General features: G+C 31.8%; 4 protein-coding genes and 1 long non-coding RNA gene across 10 annotated transcripts; 3 read left to right on the top strand and 2 right to left on the bottom strand.

Annotated features, from left to right (window-relative positions):
* Positions 1-108: 108 nt before the first annotated feature.
* Positions 109-1,597, top strand: LOC116767146 (peroxiredoxin-4). Its single transcript, XM_032657332.2, has 4 exons — positions 109-405; positions 477-594; positions 681-1,086; positions 1,159-1,597. Exons 1-4 carry the CDS (start codon positions 246-248, stop codon positions 1,213-1,215), a joined length of 741 nt encoding a protein of 246 aa, XP_032513223.1. The 5' UTR covers positions 109-245; the 3' UTR covers positions 1,216-1,597.
* Positions 1,598-3,055: 1,458 nt separating this feature from the next.
* On the top strand, positions 3,056-4,647 carry LOC116766646 (thiosulfate sulfurtransferase/rhodanese-like domain-containing protein 3). 3 transcript variants are annotated; one of them, XM_032656573.2, is made up of 5 exons: positions 3,057-3,403; positions 3,553-3,684; positions 3,805-3,999; positions 4,155-4,317; positions 4,419-4,647. In XM_032656573.2, the coding sequence occupies exons 2-5, from the start codon at positions 3,678-3,680 to the stop codon at positions 4,468-4,470; spliced, it is 417 nt and encodes a 138-aa protein (XP_032512464.2). In that variant the 5' UTR covers positions 3,057-3,403; positions 3,553-3,677; the 3' UTR covers positions 4,471-4,647. The 3 variants fall into 3 exon arrangements, with proteins under 3 accessions (XP_032512460.2, XP_032512464.2, XP_061377423.1); XM_032656569.2 differs by lacking the exon at positions 3,553-3,684 and having other exon boundaries at positions 3,056-3,403; positions 4,419-4,503; XM_061521439.1 differs by lacking the exon at positions 3,057-3,403 and having other exon boundaries at positions 3,553-3,999; positions 4,419-4,503.
* Positions 4,499-6,266, bottom strand: LOC116766645 (uncharacterized). The gene is made up of 4 exons (XM_032656568.2): positions 5,816-6,266; positions 5,162-5,341; positions 4,927-5,089; positions 4,499-4,693 (listed from the first exon to the last, which is right to left on the bottom strand). The coding sequence occupies exons 1-4, from the start codon at positions 5,925-5,927 to the stop codon at positions 4,645-4,647; spliced, it is 504 nt and encodes a 167-aa protein (XP_032512459.2). The 5' UTR covers positions 5,928-6,266; the 3' UTR covers positions 4,499-4,644.
* Positions 6,267-6,537: 271 nt separating this feature from the next.
* LOC116766644 (angiomotin-like protein 2) lies at positions 6,538-19,553 on the top strand. 4 transcript variants are annotated; one of them, XM_061521435.1, is made up of 18 exons: positions 6,538-6,691; positions 6,861-7,022; positions 7,232-7,410; positions 7,482-7,636; positions 7,726-7,933; positions 8,177-8,403; positions 8,801-8,981; positions 10,856-11,005; positions 11,450-11,558; positions 11,831-11,976; positions 12,474-12,613; positions 13,030-13,269; positions 13,575-13,709; positions 13,979-14,088; positions 14,441-14,557; positions 14,795-14,880; positions 16,975-17,184; positions 17,409-19,553. In XM_061521435.1, the coding sequence occupies exons 2-18, from the start codon at positions 6,950-6,952 to the stop codon at positions 17,667-17,669; spliced, it is 2,727 nt and encodes a 908-aa protein (XP_061377419.1). In that variant the 5' UTR covers positions 6,538-6,691; positions 6,861-6,949; the 3' UTR covers positions 17,670-19,553. The 4 variants fall into 4 exon arrangements, with proteins under 4 accessions (XP_061377419.1, XP_061377422.1, XP_061377421.1 ...); XM_061521438.1 differs by having other exon boundaries at positions 6,574-6,691; positions 6,936-7,022; XM_061521437.1 differs by lacking the exon at positions 6,538-6,691 and adding an exon at positions 6,698-6,841 and having other exon boundaries at positions 6,936-7,022.
* LOC133318935 (uncharacterized) lies at positions 15,413-18,254 on the bottom strand. The gene is made up of 2 exons (XR_009752664.1): positions 18,118-18,254; positions 15,413-17,622 (listed from the first exon to the last, which is right to left on the bottom strand). It is a non-coding gene; the product is annotated as an uncharacterized LOC133318935 (long non-coding RNA).
* Positions 19,554-23,720: the final 4,167 nt, after the last annotated feature.

The raw sequence follows: 23,720 nt of genomic DNA, 5'->3' as shown, positions 1-23,720 counted from the left end.
CATAATATATAATCTTAGTAAACTATAATATCATTATGTTTTGTAAATATTTTGTATAAATATACTTAAACTCAATCTTTATTTATATAGTAAGAAACATAATGGCAACGTGTCACTGTCAACAGTAGATGAAGTTTAAGCGACGATAATGTGAACCGGTTTTTGTGGCGAATTGGTAGCTTTTTCAATTTTCTGATATAAATTATTGTTAATATTCTAGTGCTCAATTTAAAACTATTTTGATCATGCTTTTACCAACATTATTATTTGTATTAGTAAGCTTAATATCCCAAAGCAGTGCTACGCTGTTCGAAAGTGATTCCTGTTATTCTTTCGGAAGCGGCAATGTTTTTCCTGGCGGCGCCAGAAGAATTGACCATAAACTGCAATTCACTAAGGCAATGAGTTAGTATGTTTTATATATCGTTTTAACATATAAATTCCACTGCCAACATTTAATATTGGGTATTTTTCAGTCTCGAAACCAGCCCCGGAGTGGGAGGCTACAGCTGTCGTTAATGGCGAGATAACGCAACTTTCACTATCAAGTTTTAAAGGAAAATATTTAGTCTTCTTCTTTTATCCCTTAGACTTGTAAGTTTTTTTTTTAAATAATTTATTCTATAAAAAAAACTTTTATAATTTATATTAAATATTTAAACTTAATATTTCTGTTGTAGCACCTTTGTTTGTCCTACTGAAATTTTGGCCTTCTCTGAAAGAATTGAAGAGTTCAGAAAACTCAACACTGAAGTAGTAGCATGTTCTGTAGACTCACACTTTACTCATCTAGCCTGGATTAACACTCCTCGGAAAGAGGGAGGTCTAGGAAAAATTAAAATACCATTACTAAGTGATCTCACACATTCCATTGCCAAAGACTATGGGGTATATTTAGAAGATTTGGGTCACACTTTGAGAGGTTTATTCATAATTGATGATAAAGGAATTCTTAGACAAATTACAATGAATGATCTGCCAGTTGGCAGATCTGTGGATGAAACGCTAAGGCTGGTTCAAGCATTCCAGTACACTGACAAACATGGCGAGGTTTGTCCGGCGGGATGGAAACCAGGTCAAGATACAGTAAGTGAAAACTGTTTGTTTAAAACAAATTCCATATTTAAACAATCAATTTTAACTTCAATTTTTTTTCAGATTATTCCCAATCCTGATGAAAAGAAAAAATATTTTGAAAAGTTGTCAGATCTATAGAAATAAAAGTGATTGAAATAACACACATATTTCCCTTATTTAAGCTAAAAGTCAAGTATATGAACAAATTATCAAATTTTTGATAAATTAATTATTGATAACAGTTCTGATATCTTATCTGACATGATTAATATATATTAATTTTGTATAATTTTTCTTATATTGCAAGTTTATCTAAAAAAATCCTTACTTAATGTAAGCATAAAATGTTTAGATGGTTTTGAATTACACTCGGTGATGTCTGTATATTTTTATTCTTATATTTAATACATATCTACATGTTAATACTCACTTACATCCACAATTTTATTTAATTTTATATATTCAGTGATGAGACTGATGAGTAACAATGCATTTGTATTTTTTAACAACAGATAAAGTTTATATAATAAAAAAATATAGTTTCTTATGTTTTATTTTATTTATAGGGTCACAATAATTAACTAATAAGTATTGTGTCTATCAGAGGTGGGTTTTTATAATGTGGCCAAAAGTCAGAAGTGAAAAGCTTTTGATGGGAAAGCTAGTGCGCTTTTGCTAAATTTTTCTAGTGATAATGTTCCTTACTCTATTAATTGTCTGTTTCTTTAATCTGTACCTTGAAATTCCGTTTTATACTTAGAGACTTGATCTCACACAGCAACTATTGAATCAGAATTGATAAACTAGAGATATTTTGATACATTGATTTTTTGATTGATTAACAACAGAGCTGTCTTGAAGAGAAGGGGAAAACTGGTGATTACTACCGACATGCTTATTTTGTTACTATTATATGGCTTATCTTATGGGAGTGGAAGAACTTATATGCACCTCTACTGTTTCCCTAAGCAATCATAGTTTTTCTTCAAATTACCTTATGCAGGTTAAATTTTACGTTGTGGGATACCTCTGAAGAGAATCAAACTATAGTTACTCATTTGTTGTTCTTTCAAAATAGTCCATTAAATGTAACACTAAAAAATGTATACGATGGCTTTTGACACTATCTTGAATCTACTTCCCCATTACCATTGGAGAACTAAAGTGGTATTGTCCCGAATATAACACTATTATTTATAAGATTTTCAGAAATATACGAGTTAAAAATTGCTAAAAAAAAGACCAAATCTCTCTGTTCTATAATATCGAGCTGTTAAGGAAACTGATGTACGTAAAAACACTGACTTACGAACACAACTTTTGGCGTAAAATGTAAATAACTTACACCCGAAATGTATACCGTATAACTATATCCCAACGACTAGTCGGTAATCGGTATGGATATTTGCTTGGTTTAAAGTATGGTCACCTCAAGAAACAATAACAACACCTTTTTATTTTAATACTTGTTATATAAAAATAATATATAAGTATTTTAACTCATATTATGAAGATCCTGCAATTTTATGCGATACTTAGGAATACCTATTCTTGTAACAGCCTCATCATCATTTTCTTAACTCAACATTTTCTACTTTATGTATTACTTATCAATTATTGGAATTTATAAATTTATATACAGTACTACAATTTGTTTTGAATTTATTGTCATGTTAATTGTTATGTAAGTAGTATAGTACTCTTATCTAAAACAAAAACAAAACAGGCTACAAGTAACTAAAATCTAAATCGTTCGCAAGATAGACTTACGTGTTGACTTTTAAACTACAATTTTTTGAAATTAATAATAGTGTTTCCTACTTTTGTAAAAATTATATATTCGAAATCTGGGCTTCAAATAATAATAAAAAATTGGGGCTAGTTCTTTTCTTTATGTTAAAGTTGGTAAGCACCTACCTACCTACTTTGGCAGGTACCTACCTAACTTTTTACATTTGTTGACGTATGACAGAACATTCACAAATCACAATGACAAATGTTGCGGTATAACATTCTGTGGATTATGTATTTATATAATATATAATATTAAACAACGTTCTATATTGTTTGTATTCATTTGGAATAAGTCATAATATCACGTAGACTTAAAGGTATAACAAATCTGGTTTCTCCAAACAAAATATTTCAGTTTCAACATGCAATTGCATTTAAAGTTTCTGAGTAGGTACATTCTTATCAGCTTAGCTCTTGAACAGTTGTGATAACTGAAGTTATTGTTAGAAAAGTATGGGAGTTCTTATTATTGTTTTTGCAATTAGCGTTATTATAGCGCAGAACATTTGTTTTGCTGTGTCGCAGTTCGCAAGTATATTAAAAACATATTTTACTAATTTGAATACATAAAATTGTTTTTGCATTTAATAATATACAATGTAAAAAATATGACACCCAATTTTAAATTAATTATTTTCAAAAGTGGCCTTTGAGTTAGTATTTTTTAAGTTTTTTTTTTAGATCAATGACATCAAGTAAAATATCTAATTTGGATACAATTACAGGAGAAAAGAGAACAATGTTCTGATGAGAAGATATTTTAAATAAATGTGAAGTTTTTCTCACTCTTTTTTTATTTAAAAAATATGCTAGGTACAGTTTGTGATGTTTTTGTTCACTTTTTTCTTACCATTAAAAATCAGACCAAAAAAATTCTGCTCTATTTCATTGTGTTCAAGAACATTCAATGTTATGTATATTTTTCTTTCAAAGCTACGAAGATTACGCTACGCTACATTAATAGGGTATCAAAAGCTCCATTTTCTAATATGGTTGATCCCAAAAGAGTTGTCAGTTATGAAGACATGCTTAAAGTCATTCAGCAGCCCGAGAAAGTGATAATAGATGTTAGAAACCCAGAAGAAGTGAAATCTACTGGCAAGATTCCATCCAGCATTAACATTCCATGTAAGAATGGTATTAGTAATGTTGCAAATACTCTTCTTTACCAATTACTAAAACATGTTGTTTTAATATTTTTTAAAATAAATAATTCATTTAAAGTCTATTTATAAATTCTTTTATTTCCATTTTTCAATAAATTGAATATATTTTGTTTACAGTAAATAATGTTCAAAATGCACTAGCAACAATGTCGGAGGAGGAATTTAAAAAGAAATTCCAGAGACCTAAGCCATCCTCATCGGATGAGTTAATTTTCTATTGTCAATCTGGGCGTCGTTCAACTGAAGCTTTGGATAGAGCACTCAAACTTGGATATACAAAGTAATAATGACATTTAACCTTTTATCAACAACCCTTATCTATTTCCATTTACTTATAGCATATCAGTTATTATAAATATAATATCATCATTTATTTTACAGATCCAAGACATATTTGGGAAGCTGGAATGACTGGTCGAGCAGACAGCAGTAAATATTGAGAGTCAAATAAAATGGCATAATTAAAGCATATTCTTTATTCCACAACCATTTTTGTTAAGAGATTTTTTTCTGTAATCACTGGTTGAAAATTATCATGCATGGTTATGTAACTAAATAAATTTTTGACTAGGTATGTCTGTGTGTAATAAATATTGGCTAAATTTTGTTACATCTTTGTTGCCCAATCGGTCCAACTGCCAACATAATTTTTAGCACTGAAACAACATATAGCTTATAGATTATAAATCGTTAGTCTTAATGCTTGAAGTATTTGTTCTTATATATAAATATAATTCCAAATTTATGAACTGAAATGTCTACAATGTACATATTAACTTTTTGTCTAAAATTTACATAATAATGGTTAAGTAGTATTTTTCCATGGAACTAACTCTTATATATCCATTTTCCAACTTTTTATTGGACAAAAATTTAAATTTATACTCACTTTTTATAACCAAGATTAAAAGCATTCTGTTGGGCCATTCCGGATCTTTTTCCTATCATACAATAGAAAATAATTTCAGCATCTTCTGAAGGCTTTAATCTATTGTATGTTTTTTCAAATTCTTTATCAGACATTGGACCCAGCACAGTAGAAACTGCACCCACTACAATTAAAATATGTATTGAAATAGAACGGTATTGCAATTAATATGTAAAATGTTCTATAACAAACTTACATGGGATATTGACACTGTTTGGTATTTTACCATGTTCCTTAACTTCCTCAGGTTCCCTTACATCTATTATATATATGTTGTCATCGGAAGTTGCCTTTTTGACGTAATCATAATCAACTATCATCTGTTCTGTCTGTTGTGAAAAGAATCTAGGAGCAGCAAAATATTGAAGCTTGCCACCTGTATAGAAAATTTATAAATCATGAAACTATGTTTAAAATACAAATCCATTAAACTTCCAGTAAATTGTAAATAATGTTGGATAGATGATAATGAATAATGTTTTATTATAAATTATTTCCAAAATAAAATTTTTATTGTCAATTGCATATCTGTCCATATAAATAGATAATAGACAGGACAAGAATTGAAATCACAATTATTTCTGCTTTACAATTATTTTTAATGCATATTATTAAAAGCGTAAAGTATTTACATACTGCATTAAAAATAAAAAGGAACAGAAATAATTGTGATTTCAATTCTTTAAGTTAAATTATTATTTTATATCCTGTCTATTAACTATTATATGGACAAATATGCAGTTGAAAACAATAATTTTATTTTGGAAAGTATGTATAATAAAATATAGATATATATTATACATGGATATATCTTGTACAGAATTTAATAACGTTAAAAAGTTATACTTACTTACAATAGAAACACTTTTTGGTGACACTTTGTTAAAATAATTTACATACGACATAGATCTCGACACCTGATAAGCAGATGCGTAAAAAATCCTGCTCAATCGGCCGGCCATAATTTTTATTTTAGAGAAAATCGCCGAATAAGTTTGAAATTGTTATCAACAATAGATTTTGTCTTTTAATATATAACAATTTTTTTATAAGAATTGAAGATACGTTATATAACATTCAAAGTATTTCTTTGAAACAAAAAAATATATTTAACAATAAAAAATTTAAGAAGTGATTACTAAACTCCGGTAGATGTTAATAATGGATTTGAGTTGTAAGTTCTATTCTGACTAGTGCGATAAGGATTAAGGACTGATCACTGAAGTATTGACACTTAAGCGACAAAAACGTTTATATACTATGTTGTTTATTGCACATTGCTTCTTGAAAATTAGAATTTTCATTTAGTTATTTGTTTCTTTTAAAAAAAATATAGGGGAATATCGGATATTAAGTTCAGAATTTTATTTTGATTTTGTGTGAAAGTAAATATCATATGTTAATTCAGATTTAAAGATATGATGAATGAATATAATAGCTAAGTTTCGAAATACTTTACAAAAATAAAATATTTCAAATTATTGACCACAAATGATACGTAATTACGTATGAAGGTAATGAATTTTGTAAGACTGTACAATGGTTACTGTGTTGTCATATACAATTCCGTGACTAATGCTTATGGTTTAATAATAGACAAATTTTATAAACATAGATTTTGACAGCTGGCTGACCCTATCTATCAACTATTGTTGAACTTAATAGTTTTATATATGTATAATTTTTTTCTTTTCTGCACGACATTATTGTACAGTCTCTATATGTTGTAAGTTTAAAATAATATGTTGTGAATTTTAAAGTGTCAACTTTCTAGTATATTGTCGAGTTACTTGAATGTATTCGCGACATAGTTTACTCTTCGTTTTTCTTATTGCTGTCCATTTCTATTAATATGTGTGATGGTAATATACAGCAGGTATTACATGTGTTTTCAGATGATTTAACATAATATAGTGTGTGAGCGATATAAATGCTATGAGTTTGTTGTGAAAGAATGTTGAAATTTTAAGGTCATATTGCAAACATGGGGTCCATGCGACCTAATGGACGTTTCCTTTCATTTGCTAATAACATACAGAGAACTCAAAAGCAACCTGGTGAGTAAAATTAGAAATTTTCTTTTTAAAATAAAAATTACGTTCATTATAAGTTCCAAAAAGCTGTATTAAAAAATTAATATCTAAATAGATTTTTTAACCTTTTACTCATAATTACTGTGTATCAACAAACACTTTTTGCATAATCAATCCACATCACAAAGTATTATTTTTATAGTAATTACATAATAAGGACGTTATAATTTTAGTCCCAAGTGGATTTCCTCAAAGTCTATCCGGTAGTGAGACAGATGTGTCCACATCAAATGAGAATCTGTCAAGAGAGGAGAGGTATGTTGTGAGGCACACAGCACGAGTTGAACCACAAGGACAGGAAAATCAAAGTCAGACTAACAATAATAATAACAACAATAGAAACACATTGAAGGTCATAAAAATATATATTATTAATATATGATTAAGCTCTTGACATTAAAAGATTGTTGAAATTATGTACAGGATAACGTAGGGGGCAGTAACCGCAACTCACTAAAAGACTCAGTAGGTGGAGGTAACAGCAATCGGAGTTCGCTGGATGTTTCATCATCATCATATAACACTCTGATCATTCATAACCAGGACGACTCCTGGTCTTCAAGACCAACACCAATTAGGTGTGCTTTAAGTTTTCTCTAAAATAATATACAAAAAATTTTAAATATTCTAATGGTCTTATGCCAGTGATTGCTTATTTTGTTATCAGGGAACATGAAAGAACAAACAGTGAAGTTAAGCATTCAACTACACAGTCTTCACCATACCACACTTTAAAAAAGAGTGATGCAGTGAAGAAGCCTAGCGGGATTCCGCTACCCAAAGTTCACAAAGAGCAGACTGTTACAGCAAGTGCTAATTATATTGATATTGGAGGTCAGAGGATATATACAAGCCCACCGGATCAAGGGGTTCAGGTAATAACATCACCAATATATTTATAGTACAGTGCCATCCACCTTGAACATAGATTTATAAAGCCATTATGCTTATTGTAGCATTCAATAACACTATATTAATTTCGTTATATGGGTATTGGCTAAGTTGCAAGACTGAATGACAGAAGCTAATATGATAATACACTTGACGGCATATCACTATTTAACAGTACCAACCAAGTAACTGATACCGACACTCATAAACTTATTTTATATATGTAGGAAATAAATGAAATACCGGATGATTTTCTGAATCAGTCATCAGTTCTGAAACATCTTGCTAAGGAAGTAACCCAATCTCCGACACCTCGAGGGCTCACACCTCCAGCGTCTCCCCACTCGACTCGGGCTCCCTCGAAACCCCGCGAAGAGAGGAAAGGGAAAGGATCGAAAGCTAAACTCAGTAAGGAGAAGTTGAATTTGTCAAGATCACAGCCCGATCTAACAAGGTATATAAGACTACTTATTTGTATGAATGTGTATTTAATAAGTAGTATGTATAAATACAGAGCATTTGCATGTCTTGGAATAGTAGTAAACGCAAGCGGCTTAAAGTTTTAAGAAGTTGTATAATAGTTAATACAATGGTTGTTACAGTAACATGCATTCACAGATAACATATTTATGCAGAGTTTTTTGTAGTAAGTTTATTCTCTCAGCAGCGCATTAATATGAAATTGATATCTTTCCATGTGAATTTTTATGTTAAGCCAAAAAATTTTATAACCATTACATTTGTATTAGAGTGTTTCTATCTAATATTGAAAATTTTAATATAGTTTTAATATATTATTTAATTGCATACAAAATTTATATTAAAATTGTATGTATGTATGTGTGTTCAAGTGTTGGCGTCCGAGCAGTACCAGGTGGATCAGAGTCCAGCGGTTGGTGTAGTGGAGGGGAGGGTTCTTTGGAGGAGGCTGATGACGCGTTTGCAGCTGTTCTGGACGCTCTTGCAGCTGAGAACCACGCTCTAAAGAGACAGCTGGCCGACGCGTGCGAGCGAGTCGCTAAGACACATAAGGTATGAGACAGAAGGTGATAGACAGAGAATTAATTAATTTACTAAACTGAAATCGTACTATAAATATAGAAAAATCCGTTAAAATCAAACTTTATTTCATCACTCAGTAACAAGAATGGAATTCATTAGAAATTACGAAAAGAAACCCAATTTTCCAGTTCAACAGCTAGAGAGAAAGACAATGACAAAATTTGTACAGATAAGAAAATTACTTTTTAATCAATAAGTCATAGGAAATGTATTATATTTAAAACTAAAAGGTATCCTAAAATACATTTTTTTTCAATATAGATAATTAAAATTTTAAAGCATTCTTAAAATCTCATTGAGAATATCCCTTATACATTTTAACAGAAAGAAGGACGGAAAGATTTCCACTAGATTGTTTCTAAATTGGCAAACATTAAGAGACACGATTTTTAATTATAACTTTAATTAAGTTCATCAATTGAATATTATTCAGTAATAATATATATATATATTATTTAATACATCAATGTAACCTCATCATCAGTCTACTTATTTTCTTATGATTAAAATTATAATACTTAAAACACCTAAATATTTATTTTTTTTATTGTGATTTTGGTAAATTAACAATAATACATAATCATCATATATATTTATATGTAAAAAGTACTCATTAAATTCTCGTCTGTTCTGCGCAATTAAGTAAAGAGCTTGTATATAAAATAGTATAAATATTATTCCGAGTGAAGTTAACTTATTCAAATTCTCATTAATTTTATACGTTCCTACAAACAGCTGATAGACAGATACGCAATAGATTTTTCTGTTACACAATCTCTCTTTTAACTTTTGCTTTCTATTGTTATTCAGTCAAAGTAAAAAAAAAAGAATATTCTTTGTTTATGGTTCGGTGAAAGCAGTAACAGTTGTCAAACGTCCATTTTTAGATATTATCTTAGTATTTTTTTTTTTTACTTTTTTCAACACAAGATCCAAGTCTATTGAGCATTATTCTTGCCATACTCGTAGTTCGTATTCAATAATATAAGACGTTTTTTTGATTAAGTTCTATAAAAAACTTATCGGTATCCAGCAAGAAGGTATTGTTTACTTGTGTTTGTTCATCGTACATTTCGAGTCGATCGTGAGTAAGTTTTTATTTTTATATTCCTGTGATGTCACACTATTTCAATGAAATCCTCTTAAAGTGCGTTGCACCGCGTCCCGATCTATTTTTCTTAGTGATTCACGTCACATGACCGTGTTTAACATTATTTCATTTTGGGTTTCATTCATCATCGCTATTGAAATACGTAAAAATTTTACTTGCTCTAACATATATATGTATATATTTGAATTTAAAGAAAAAAATCTTTTATTCTCTTTGACAGTTTCAAAATATGTATTCAATATAAAAATATATAAAGATTCATAATACTTTTTCTAACTAAATAAAGGAATTTGGTGTTTAAAAAAAATTTCACTTTAATAATGGCGAAGACAATAATTGGTAGCAGTTTTGATTAGAATTGTTGCTAGCCCGATAAAAGTCACATTAATTGTCGACTCCTATTACCGGTGGTTATGTTAAATCCTTTCCATTAAGTACCTTTCACTTATGAATCATATAAGACGCTACACCTATTTCTTAAGAGCAGTTAAATATTGTTAATTAAAACTTTAAATTCTGGCTTTACACCTGGAACGGAGTCCAGGGAGAATAGACCTGAATCAAAAGAGCTGAATTTACTTACTATCTACTACTTAGCTGTGCAAAACAATTCGAGTAATTTTGCTAACCCAATAGAACATGTGTCTGATTTAACTGAACCTTAATCTAGGCGAGTCTTGGTGTGGCTTTTTGTATGTAATGTAACGGTAAATAATGTTTATCGTACGCGTAGTTGGAGCAGGAGGTGGAAAAGGTTCGTACTGCCCACGAGGAGCTCGTGGGCTCGTGCGAGCGACGGGAGCGGCTGGAGAGAGCCGCTCGGGTCAGGCTGCAAGCTGACTGTAGACGCCTACACGAGATCAACAGGGCTCTCAAACATCAGGTGAAGAAATATACGACGTGTGGCCGTGTTATATTATATGTTCCGATTTGCTGCACGGAAGAAGATAATTAATACATCGCTCATTCGGTACGATACGGTGCAAACGACTCGTCAAGGACAAACTCCTTGCTTTTGGATTCTCTCAAGCGACAGATTCACACCGGTCATCAGTTGATAGTATTGTACATTAATTCAGATTATTAGATTTTATTTATAAATTATTACTACTGTTACCACAGTCACACAACACAATACATACGGAGTATTTTCAGTTTTTCATTCATAATTTTCGCACCTGATTATATTAATAAAATCACTATGCAAACTTGTGGTAAAGGTATTGTATACACATATACACACACATGTGTGAGTGTGTGCGTGTGTGTGTGCACACTAAGTAACTATTAATCCACAATAAGTATGTTGTTGATTTTTTGTGGACAGACGGAGTTACTGTCATCTGGAGGTCGAGCGGAGGGCGGCGCTAGTGTGGAGGCTCTGCGGAAAGAACTACAAGGACGGGAGATGCTCATAGCGCAACTCATTACACAGAGTTAGTACTGACAGAAAGGTCACAGTTATAGGAGAGAATGTTATATGAAAATATTGTCCGAAATAAACAGAGAAGCGAAATATAAGAAGTTTACTTTTTTATCGTGTATTCTTACTGAGGGTATTTTATTGATTTTTTCTGTTGTTAACATTTTTTTTGTTTTATGGGTTACTAATTTTCAATATCACCTCCAGAGAGTTTTTGTTTTATTATTCATCAATGAAAAAAATAATTTAAACTGTTTTATAGATATTTACATCCGTGTGTTGTAGATAAGGAGTTGGCTTGCGCTAAGGAGCGTCAAGAGATAGAGATGTCAGCTCAGCGGGCGACTCTACAGGAACAGAGGACACACATCGACATACTGGACACGGCGCTGACTAACGCTCAGGCTAACGTGGTCAGGCTGGAGGACGAGGTGGGACAGATATACACACACGATACTATACTCAAACACACTAAACATATCAAAGAAAGTATGATTGACCTAGTGCTCGAGGTACAATTTCAGACTTGATTTTTAATGTTCAGCGTTACTTTCAGTAATGTCTCAGAAGAACGGCTGAAGGCAGTATTTATAGTTTTCAAATACAAGTTGATACTTACAATTAAATGTTAATTAATTAATGTTAATTAATTATAATTAGTCAATAAAATAATTCTAAGGATTATAGTATATTATAATTACTACGGAACAAATGGCGCCACTTGTAACGCACATTATATATTAGGGATTCGTCACACATATATATAAATGTCCCGTGTTTATTATGTAAAAAAATTATATATGTCTACAATGTTGTGGGTCACAAAATTTCTGAATAGATTTAAATTAAATTGAATAATGTTTTCTTGTTTAATATTTGTCGTAACTCGTGTCAGTGACCTTTGTTTAGTAAAGTATGGATGTGTTAGTGTCGTCACGCGAGCGGGTACGTGGAGCGCGTGCTGGGTCTGCAGAGGGCGCTGGCGTCGCTGCAGCAGGCCTCTGACAGGAGAGAACACACGGAGAGGAAACTCAGGGCGCAGCTCGAGACAGAACTACAGGCTCTCAGGTAGGAGGCCGACTCGGAGTTGAATAATGCTATACGTATCATGTAGTATTAGAAGGTACTTCCCTCTCACAAAAATCTCTCAAAATTTTCAAACAAACTATCATGAAAATCGGGATTTTATTTACCCTTGTCTCATTTTATTTTATTTTAATTCGATTAATGCGATCTCTTCTTGCGGTTGGAAGTATATCCATTTTTTTTCGTTTGTCTTTTAACTTCATGAAAAAATATATATGTTGTGCTACAAACATGTTAATATAACACCATGAAATTTTTGTATAGAAATCTTGTATTAAAACAAAAGTGTTACAGTTAAATATTTATTTTAAACGGTTTTATTTTTTAATCTATGAAACTAATTGTAAATAAATAAGCACAACAAGTGATACATATGTATAATATTATAAATATTCCAGGAAACGTGAGTGTGTGTGTGGCGGTGTGGATACCTCCGGTGTGAGTGGTGGTGGGGGTGGCGGGGGTGGGGGCGCCGCGTGTGGGGGTGAAGCGGGGGCGGAGGCCGAGCTCAGGCGGGCGCTGCGGTCGAGGGACGAGAGGCTGCTGGCTCTAGAGGGGGAGTGCGCCAAGTGGGAACAGCGCTACCTCGAGGAGGCCGCACTCAGACAGGCGGCGGTGTCCGCAGCATCCATACCCAAGTACGTGTTACACTTAACTTTCCGTGTCGCGTATTTTCACAGGATTAAAAAAAAATAAAAAGACCGTACTAAAAATCGTTCAAATGCGTCGATCAATTTTCTAACTGGACAACTATAATGTCCTGCAGACTCCTGTTAATAAGTGAACAAAATATATAATTTCTTGAACGGCCGGTTTTTGACAGAAACAAAATATTAAATTTGTTCTTGAGATATAGTTGTAATTATAATCTGATAAGCAATATTCATGAAATCCATGTTGTGCTGCAACCTCCGTCTAACGCGCGTCGTATGATCTGTACCAGGGACGCTAAGATCGCGGCCCTGGAGAAGACGTCGGCGGAGTCCGAGCGACTGATGGCGGAGGCTCGCAGCGAGAAGATACGGCACATGGACGAGCTGCACTCCGCACAGAAGAAGGTCGCCGACCTGGAGAGCAGGTGAGGGACAGCGGATGTATGACAAACGTGACGCAGTACAACATCTATTACGTTCCACACTATGAAACCTATCACGCCCAATAAGTTGTCGTTAGTAAATTATTTTTTACTATTGCCATTAGTATATTGATGAAGCAACTGGAATATTCTGCAGGGCGCAGTTTCGAAGCGGCTGATCTCAATATATTATAATTTTTATTTCCAATGTAGTGTTTATTGCTGTGTGACGTCACGTATCGTTTAATGTCAGAGTATGATTATTATTCTAGGGTTAAAGAGCTAGAGTCCAAGGTGGCGGAGCGTGATGCGATGATCAAAGTGCTGCAAAAGCACACGAGCGCCGCCTCGCTCAGAAACAACTCGAGTCGAGAGGAACTCGGTGAGGGGTTACTACTACATTGAAATATAACTTTCGCTTCGGTCATATAATGGCCCGGCCGAGGATCAGATAACGAATAAAAATATTTCATTGTACATTTTATGCTTTTTTTAAATTTAAAGAAGTCGGCGATGGTCTCTTTAAACTGATATTGTTTTAATAATCTTATGTAATGCATAGTGACACAAGCTCGTTTATTATGATTTTTTTATACAATTGTTATATAATAAAAACTGACCACTATATAAGTATATATGTGAGACATTATACATAGTTCAATTCACTGTCCCACAGCGGACATCACCTGCTCCTAAGTATAAGACACGTATGTATATGTTGTTGTGTGTTCCAGTGGGTCTGTCGTCGGGAGCGTCCTTCTCCAGCGCGGAGGGTGTGGGCTCTGCCGGCGTCACCAACCGCTACAGACACCTCGCTAGGAGGAACTACTCCCCTCACAACGACAACAGCGGTATGACGACACACTATACATATATATATCTATATATACTGGGAAAGCTTATACTAGGTTAAGGCCGGATAATTGAGTGTCCATACAAGCCGGCCGTCCCTTGCAGATAGTAACATTTAGCACAACGTCACGAGTTTCATATTGTGGCTTTATAAGAATGAATGAGCATTTGTTTGTTTTTGTCAATAGTTGTGAGGGCGACGTAACTTTATTCTTTATATGTACTGGTATATTCAGGCTGCGGGTTCGACAGTTCGTCTCTTCGCCTGGAGGAGCAGTTGGCCGCGCTGGAGTCCCGCCTGGACCGGCCGCCGGTGCCCGCTGTGAGTTACCTCTCAGACGGCCCCCCCTCCCCACACTCCCCGCACTCCCCCCACCCTCGACCACACGCCAGCTACTACTAAGACATACAGAATCGGCTAAAACTCGAATTGATAACTGTTGTCTCATGAAAATATATCTCTTATATAATATAATCATAACTATATACTTTAACTTTATTTAATTAAAAATTTAACTAATATTAAAGTTCAATACGAATGTTTTAGTAACACGAAAAAATTAATGATCACTTGGTCTGAAAATCAAAGGTATTAGAATGTGTCTTTCATTAATTGCTATATATTTTTTAAACTTATCCCTGCACACATTCCAAGAGCAAAAATGGCGCATTAACATTCCTCGAACCACGAACCAATGTTATAACAGATTAACGTCCCTTCATATACTTAATATAAATGTTGAACTTGAAGGTGATCCGTAAGAGTGTGTGTATAGTAATCCCGGTATGAACGAGTGTAGCTTTCTGTTTAGATTATAAATTTATTTAACCTCATAATCAGCTTTTTAACAGCGTTTTGTCTAATATATGACGAGTATTGCATCTCATAGACAGTATGTACTATGTTATTAATGTGTGACTGGAAAATGACTTGCCTTAAACGGTGGCCTTGATATTGTTATAATATATACAAACTGTAGGTGCCAATATATTTTTATAAGAATCTCTGAGAATAGATTTCGTGAACAGAACGTTTTATTAACCAAATGATTGGAAACTTTGTTGTGTTGTAATGTTTTTAATTGTTGTGTTGTATCGAGTCGGTCACAAATTAAGCCAAAGCTAGTATAAAGATAGTCTCGAGATAATCTTACTGTAGTATATATATTGGTAAAAATGTATTCTTATTTATTATAAACTAAGAATGTACTTCAGACGTCTGACTCGTATTTTTGTATATTAAAATAAGTCAATGTATTGATGATATTCCTCTCGGCAGCTTCACAGCGAGGCTCTTAAGTGTTAGCAATATATTTTGTATTGGGTTTTGTAATCGGCATATTTAAAAATGGAATGTCAGTAATAAACAATGTTTTGTTTGTTGTGGTTTTAATTGTTCCTAATACTAGAGGCTTGGAGTTGATATATTAACTTTGATTTGTTTATTTATTGGGATCAAGGAATATTTGTAGCCTTTAAAGAGACGCGGCTGGTATTTCGTGATTCCAATATGATTGATAATGTTTTGAGCTTCAAATAACACGTTTTTTTTTAATTTTGAGTGTAGTGTGTTGGCTGAGTTTTATTTTTGATCAGTGTGCGAATTTTCTTTAAGTGAATATAGCTACGACAATGGAATTTAAAATAATATAATAGTTAAGAAAAAACGTACAAATATACATTTTTATAAAAATCACCTAATTAATGTCTGTCTGAGATAGGATTGTAAGGAGACTCAAAAGTGTGTTGTACTTCAAGAATAACTTAATTTCGGGTAATATTTGAAATCAATTAAATATCGACAATTTTTCAGTCTACAGTCAGGTATAGAGTTTGATGAAATGATTCATGTAGTTACATGACAAGACCTCTTGTTATTACATATTCCAAACTCAAAAAGCCTGCAGAATAACCGTAATTAAAACGACTTCGTTTCTCGGTGGCAAGAAATTAACTGAGACGACTTAAAATAAGTTAAATTAAAAATTATATGTAATGTGTATGTACTTCTAGTATAGATATTAAATCTGAAATAATTGAGATTAGACAAGGAATTGTGCACATTGATAGCTCACGTTAAGACGGACGATGCTTTCACGAGAGCTGTTTTCGGAACAAGGTAAGCTAAGAAATCATTCAGTTTGTTTGTATTGTTCAATTGTGCTGGTTCATTAACTCAATAACAAAGTGCGGATTCCTTAACACTTTCTGAACATTTCTACTTCAATTAGATGCATGCAAATGCATACAGAAGCAAAGCATTATAGAGTATTCACGTACATATATTATCAATACGTGTTTACGATGCGAGAAATAAATGTAGGGGAGCAATTAATTTGAAGTCGATAAATAGATATGAATTAAAACACAACCCCTTTTATTAGCCATTCGTTAGATTGTTAATTTTATGTGTTAGCGAGGGTTATGCTGTTTCCCTGGTCTGAGCGCCGCCGGTGTCCGCGGTCGAGGCGAGGAAGCTTTACTCCTGGAGCGTCAAGGTCGCGCCTCCCAACAGACACGTTCGTCCAGCCTTCCGCCGCCACCCTCAGCTCTCCCTCGACCACCACGGAAACCTTCCGCCAGAAACACTAGATACGAGAGAATGGAACACAGGGACGCTCGGAAAGTAAGCAATTTATATTACTTAACCGTAGACAAAACTAAACGGACCGATATATATAAATAAATAAACCTTGTTTACACTAAAGGTGTTTTAATGATTTATATACTTATATTTTTTAAGGAAAAGAATTAAATGTAATTTAAAATATCTGCTTCTCATTTTGTACATTTGTTAATCTACATTACGTTATATTTGGTGTGTAATATCCTTATTAAATATTCGTTAAGGACTCCGACGGGTCTGGTTCCATCGCATCAACAGCATCTCGTAGTTCCCCCTCGCCGTACGACACTGTCCGTAAGTTACCATCAGTGCCAACATCCGCTTCCCTGCCGGCGGCTGAATCTCGTGAGTCTCTCGTCAGGCCGCGCGACTCCAGCCTGCCATCGCCTTCCAAGCTGGCGGTCTACGCTGCAGCTAGACGACGTTCCGCTGAATCCGCTAAAGATAACAATAAGAGAACACACCACTATCGTATACAGTTTTGAATTGCTCTAAGCTAAACTTCCTTTGATGCCAGATTTACTTTTCACCTTTATCAAGAACATTGCGGGCAAATGTAAAGGACTATTGACATTGTACATCATTTTATTATAACGATGGATAAAAAATCAAATTACATTATGGTATATTTTTAGTCATCTGGTCCTTAATTCAAAGTATTAAAAATTTGTTTACAATTTCATAACAATAGCTCTAGAATAGTCTTGGATTTTCTACATTAAATACTATTCAATTTTTGTTTTTTGTCAAAATTCATCCTATCTGAGTATATTTTGAATTAATGTCTATTGTTTTTTGTGCTGTTAGTTATATATTTTGTGGAAAAGATTTGTTTTTATATACTTCCTTTTGTTGTATAATTAAATGATATTGGTTAATGATTTGTAAAACTCATCGATAGATAAGTACTGTTTGAAAAAAAAGCATACACACTTTTTTGCGCATACAATTTTTTTGTGCATTTATTCACGTTGCATGTGTTTGCTATAAAAGTTCATTTTGCACTGTGTCATATTTTACATCGTTCTTTAGGATTTGCTTCTTCCAATCCTATATTTTCAATATATGGAAGGTTTTATCACCTTATTATATACAATTGAAGACAGACAACTAGAACTAATGAAGAAATATTAGTTTTTAATGTTGCCATGTCTGCACCACGCGTGTAGCTCAAGCTACATTCAAATGTGAAATCATATCATACGATATTTAATGTTTCAATATTTTTTTAATATTTTCCATATTAGGTTTATTAAAATAAAATGTATGAATGTTGAAACATTAAATTTGTATTTCATTCTAGATTATAACAATATTTTTTAACATCGTTGCATCTATTTCGGTATGAAATTGTTTGTCTGAACGATATAAGGCATTTTCAGTCTGTTTTTCAGGAAGAAAGAGAAGATGCAAATATTTAATCACTATTGCAATATAGTGATGAAAAGCAATAGTTTGAAATGAATATCTACTTACTTAAAAATCATGAGTAAGTCAACTTTTTGTTTGACATTTAAAAGTCATTGAAAATGTCATTTTCACAGTCGTCACATCACAAGCTGATAAAATGTGTTGTGGCTGTAAAAAAATCTTTAATTTTGTGATGACTGCATGATGTAGTAGAGCATAACTATAGCCAGAGCCAAATTATTAAAATTAAATATGGATTCTCAATTATACTAATATTTAGATGTTTTGGGGATTATTTTAAAAAAATTATTCATATCTGTTATTTAAGTAATGTCTGCTTATTTTTTAAATAGTTATGAATAGTTAGTTCATGAACTAAAAATTATAATGAATTGTTTTATAATAGTGAATGGTTTCATTTTTAACAGAAAGATATTTTCCTAAGAAACTAAACTTAAGCAAAGAAATGGTTTTCCTAAGGATAAAAATTGTACATTGGCCTTGTGTAAAATTTGACTTACATTGTTAATTCGATTCAGTATTATGCTATCAAATTATTAGTTTTCATTGAAAATATATTTCAGACGTCACCACCCCTTTTATATTATGTTTATATATATAAAGTTATTTAGATTTTGTATTTAGTTTAAAATTTATTACAGTGATTCGGGCCTAATACTTTTTAATTTAATACTCCGTTTTTTTACAGTTAAAAGTGATCAATATAAATAGGGTCGCCATTTTTCTTTAAGCTCTTTTTAAATGTCTATGTCAACGTGCATTTGACAACCATGTCCTATTTTTCATAAAACCATTATGAATGAGTGAATGCTGCCAATGTAAACAATAACATGATCAAATAAAATTCTAGTCTTATAAGATGAAAAATTTATTTCTATATATTTTAAATGTATTTTAAGGTGTTTTTGAATATGTCATTAAACAGTACTCAAAAACTATCAAGGTTTATTATTTCTATAAATAAAGAGGCTCTATACCGCAAATTGCTTTTAAAAAAAAATGTAATACTGTATAAGTGTGGTCATGATATGTAACAAATAGCTGTATACAACCAGCTTTTTCCCATTCTTATTAGTATCTTATACAACTTTTTTTAAGGCGTTCCATATGATATCAATCTTAACGGTTTTTTTACAGTTTGGACCCTTGATGTCATGCGTGAAGTCGTGAAGGCATTCAGAACGACCATATACAACTGACAAGTACACATTATTTAGTCCGACATCATAAAGTTCCTTGTACGGATAAAGTGTGTTAATAACGTGTTTAGAGTTTGTTACTACAGATCAGATCTTCACATTTGGAATCTGTGAATTCATTGCACTTATACGATTTATTAACAAAATACTTTGGTAAATAAAAATTACGATTTAAGATATATAACCCAAAAAAAAGTCGTAACACATTAATGTTAATTTGTTATATTTCACAATAGTGATTCGAATTTGTGTTTTAAGGATGTATGACAAATGGGCGTCTTTTTTTAAATAACGTATGAAAATAATTAGGTTACATAAAATAACTTGGGTATATACAATATATAGTCAAGTGATAGAAGCCATGAGCAAAAATTTTGTACAAGCTTCAAGAGGAGTTTAAATAATCAAGGAAACAAAGCAGCAAAGGCCTTGATATTGGCATTAGATGGAAAGAACGAGATCGGCGACCTCGAACGAGCAACAAACAAATGAGCGAGCGAGGAAGTTAGCGAGCTAGTAATCTAGCTAGCAAGCGGGTTTCCTTATCTTTAAAACTTATACTATAACACTAATTGTAAAATACTATAACACTAATTGTAAAATACTATAATACTTATTGTATAAATTGTTAATAATTATAACGGCTAAGCAGTGATTGTTATAACAAAAATAATAGGTGTATTTATGTAATTAATTAGGTATTTCGCTTACGTCGTATAAAAAAATAAGTCAAATTTTATTTAAAATTAAAGCACAGGTTAGGGCTTATGTGTCATAGAAATTTGGAAATCACTAGATTAATATTTAAATTGTAGCTATACACTCATAAAAGTACTATTTATAGACGTGATGGAGTGAAGTAGGTTAATCCTAAAATATGGACCAATACGATTCAGTTTCAACCAGACGCTTTGACATCTTTTGATGATTTATTTAATATTTATGTTAAACTCGACAAATTCATTGTGAAACAATGTTGCCATATTAAAATAAATAAAATTTTATTGTATATTAAATAAAATAAATATTTATTTGGAAAGCACAGATAATCAAATAATAAAATTGCAATCCCAACCGTCTACGTTTAAATGAAATTAGTAAACGGTTACATAGAATTAACAGCAAGATTAGAATATTTTACTTGTTACGGTCATTTAAGATATAGGATTTCAATTTTTCCTACATTGCATTTTTTAAAAACATTCCAGCACAGTTATATAAAAATTCCCTAGCTGAATATTAAATTATAATTAAACAAGATCAATAACCATCTTTGATCTTGTAAAAAATAGTTCAAATGTTCGTTGATTTGTCATTTAGAAAACAATGACGCATATATTAAAATAAAAACCAATGTATATGAAAATAATCCGTATAAACAATATAATGAAATTAATATCAAACGAAGGAGGAGTCAAGGGTCATAGAAAAGGCAATATTCCTAGATACTAGATAGCATCTAATAATAGAGCCAGTAAGAGCTTGTAAGAGTAATATCCGAGAAATGCCAAAGGTAACTCCATAATTAGATCCTGCCGTTAGTCAGGGACTACTTAATATGATATTTATAGACAACCTTTAATAAAGTAAATTTTTAAAATAGCTACAAAAATATCTATTATTACATTAAAAAATAATTTATATCCTAAAACATATATTATATTAAATAAGATATATAAAATAGACATTTACTATATTATTTTATAAATATACAGAAATAATAGATAAAAGCATTAAGAACAGAAAAAGAAAATGTCAGACTTGTCACATATGTATATGTCAACTGTAATAGAGAAAGAACTTCAAAAACAAAAATTAACAAATGTCATCGCAAAAAGCATTCGAAAACAGTTTTCCTGTCTCCAGACAAACAGCTTCTTTGTTGTGAGAAAGTTCGCGAAAAGAGCAAACGTAGACAGACATAAATAACGCAAATCGATTCCTTGTGACCTGAATACGGTCAGGTCAAAGTCGTGTCACGGCTGGAGTCACAATATTTGGTCACTTGGGTATTAAATAAGAGAATATTATTATTATGTAATTATATGTCAAATTAATTGAGACTATATAAAAGGGAAAAGAGTGTTCTTTTATTGCTTTTCTATAATTAATTTTATAGAATCACGACGCAAGTGCAACTTATTCGATATTTAAAATTATCTTCTTAATTAGAAAACATAAATGTCAATTGAAAAACAATATTACATATTTTTTTATTTCATCGTGTTGATGTATATGAGTAATTCATACATAATAAAGACAATTTTTTAAGTGAACTTCGAACTAAAACCTAACAATTAAATAATTGTAAAAAATGTAAAAACACGCAAATATCGTGAATATTTACACCAATGAGTGATCAGCTGATGCCTTATATTGGTGCCGCCATATTGACCTTGGTTGCTCTACGGAGTGCCTTTTACTTTGAGTGATGTTAAGTGACATGTGATGGACGAAAAGTTTAAGGCTGTGTTATAAAAATTTCACTGTAATAACAAAAAAAATTCTAAACTAAAAAAATCATTCCAATTGAGCTTTGCGTTCACGTATAGTGTATGTATTACAGGTGTCAAAAATGATTTCTAATTTCCATATTACAAGAACTGACATCAAATCGTAGAAGTTTTAAAATAACAACATAACATGATTTTACTCTTAATAGGCCAAAATTTTTATATCTGATAATGTAATCGCACAAAGCACAAGCAAAACCATGGAAAGTAAGACAATGGAGTGACAGAGATAACTGTAATGTAACAGTATAAACGAGTTGAATAAAAATAAATGGTCAGAGTGGTGGAGCGCGCCTCATACTAACCCAATTCCTGGCGCTATCGGCTTTCACAGTTGCGTCATGAGATCATGATTATGTAATAATACTTCCTCTTAATAAGGTGCTTGCGATGTTTTTTAGTTTTACATTGAAGGTCTTTGGATGTCAATAAAGTAGAAAAAAACTATTATTATAAGATCTGTGAGAATAGATACTTTTTGTTTGATAAAATTAATTTTATTTTACACACCATTATTAATATAAAAGATTAATTATGGAAGTAGGATGTTTCAAAGGTTACTTACTTTGAAAGTGAATAATATATTATTGGAATATATATTGTGAAAAATCAATAATAATTATTAAAATGTGGGTTAACACGTTTTAAATAGTCCTGTCAAAATATTTCTATAAATGTATGTTTGTCGTCACAATTTATTTTGAGTGGTGATGATCGTTAGTTATCTTAATTATATTTAAATACAGCAAAATTATTCAGTTAAAAAAACATAGAACTCCTAATTTAATATGTATCGCTTTCCGATACATTTCTAGGTCAAGATAAGTCGTCATGCAGAGTCATATGCGCTTGCCAAGCGAGCTGATATAAATAAATGTATATACACTGTACAGTCTACCACAGACATTGACCGCAGCACGTGCTCAACATTTTTGGTACATCAAATTTCGCAAGTACATACTATAACCGTCAACTAATGACAAATTAAATCATTAAAAAATCATTATTCAATCGAATCTTGGTCATTGACATCACATGCACAGTTAGAAAATCAACAATAATATTGTATTCGCATATACATCAACTATTGACTCAAATTACCTGTACCTCCATTATTTTATCCTCGTGTAAACCAATCTTAAAAGATTATATATACTTTATTTACACCAACTTTCGATTTCTTTATAATTACCATCTCTACAGTCGGAGACTCAAATATAAATATAATGTATGAGAATCCGACAACTGGATACTATATGTGTGTTTTCCGTGAAAATCCTATAAATCATAATAAAAATATAATGTTTGAATAATTAATAAAAATACTTGAGTTTGTGTTATTTATACGCGAAATAATACAATTCAAATGGAGCAGTATTTCAAATAAAAAAAA

The sequence above is a fragment of the Danaus plexippus genome, chromosome 10 (assembly GCF_018135715.1).
Source record: "Danaus plexippus chromosome 10, MEX_DaPlex, whole genome shotgun sequence".
NCBI lineage: Eukaryota > Metazoa > Arthropoda > Insecta > Lepidoptera > Nymphalidae > Danaus > Danaus plexippus.
The sequence above is the reverse complement of the archived record's forward strand: the minus strand, read 5'-3'. Positions and strand labels throughout refer to the sequence as shown.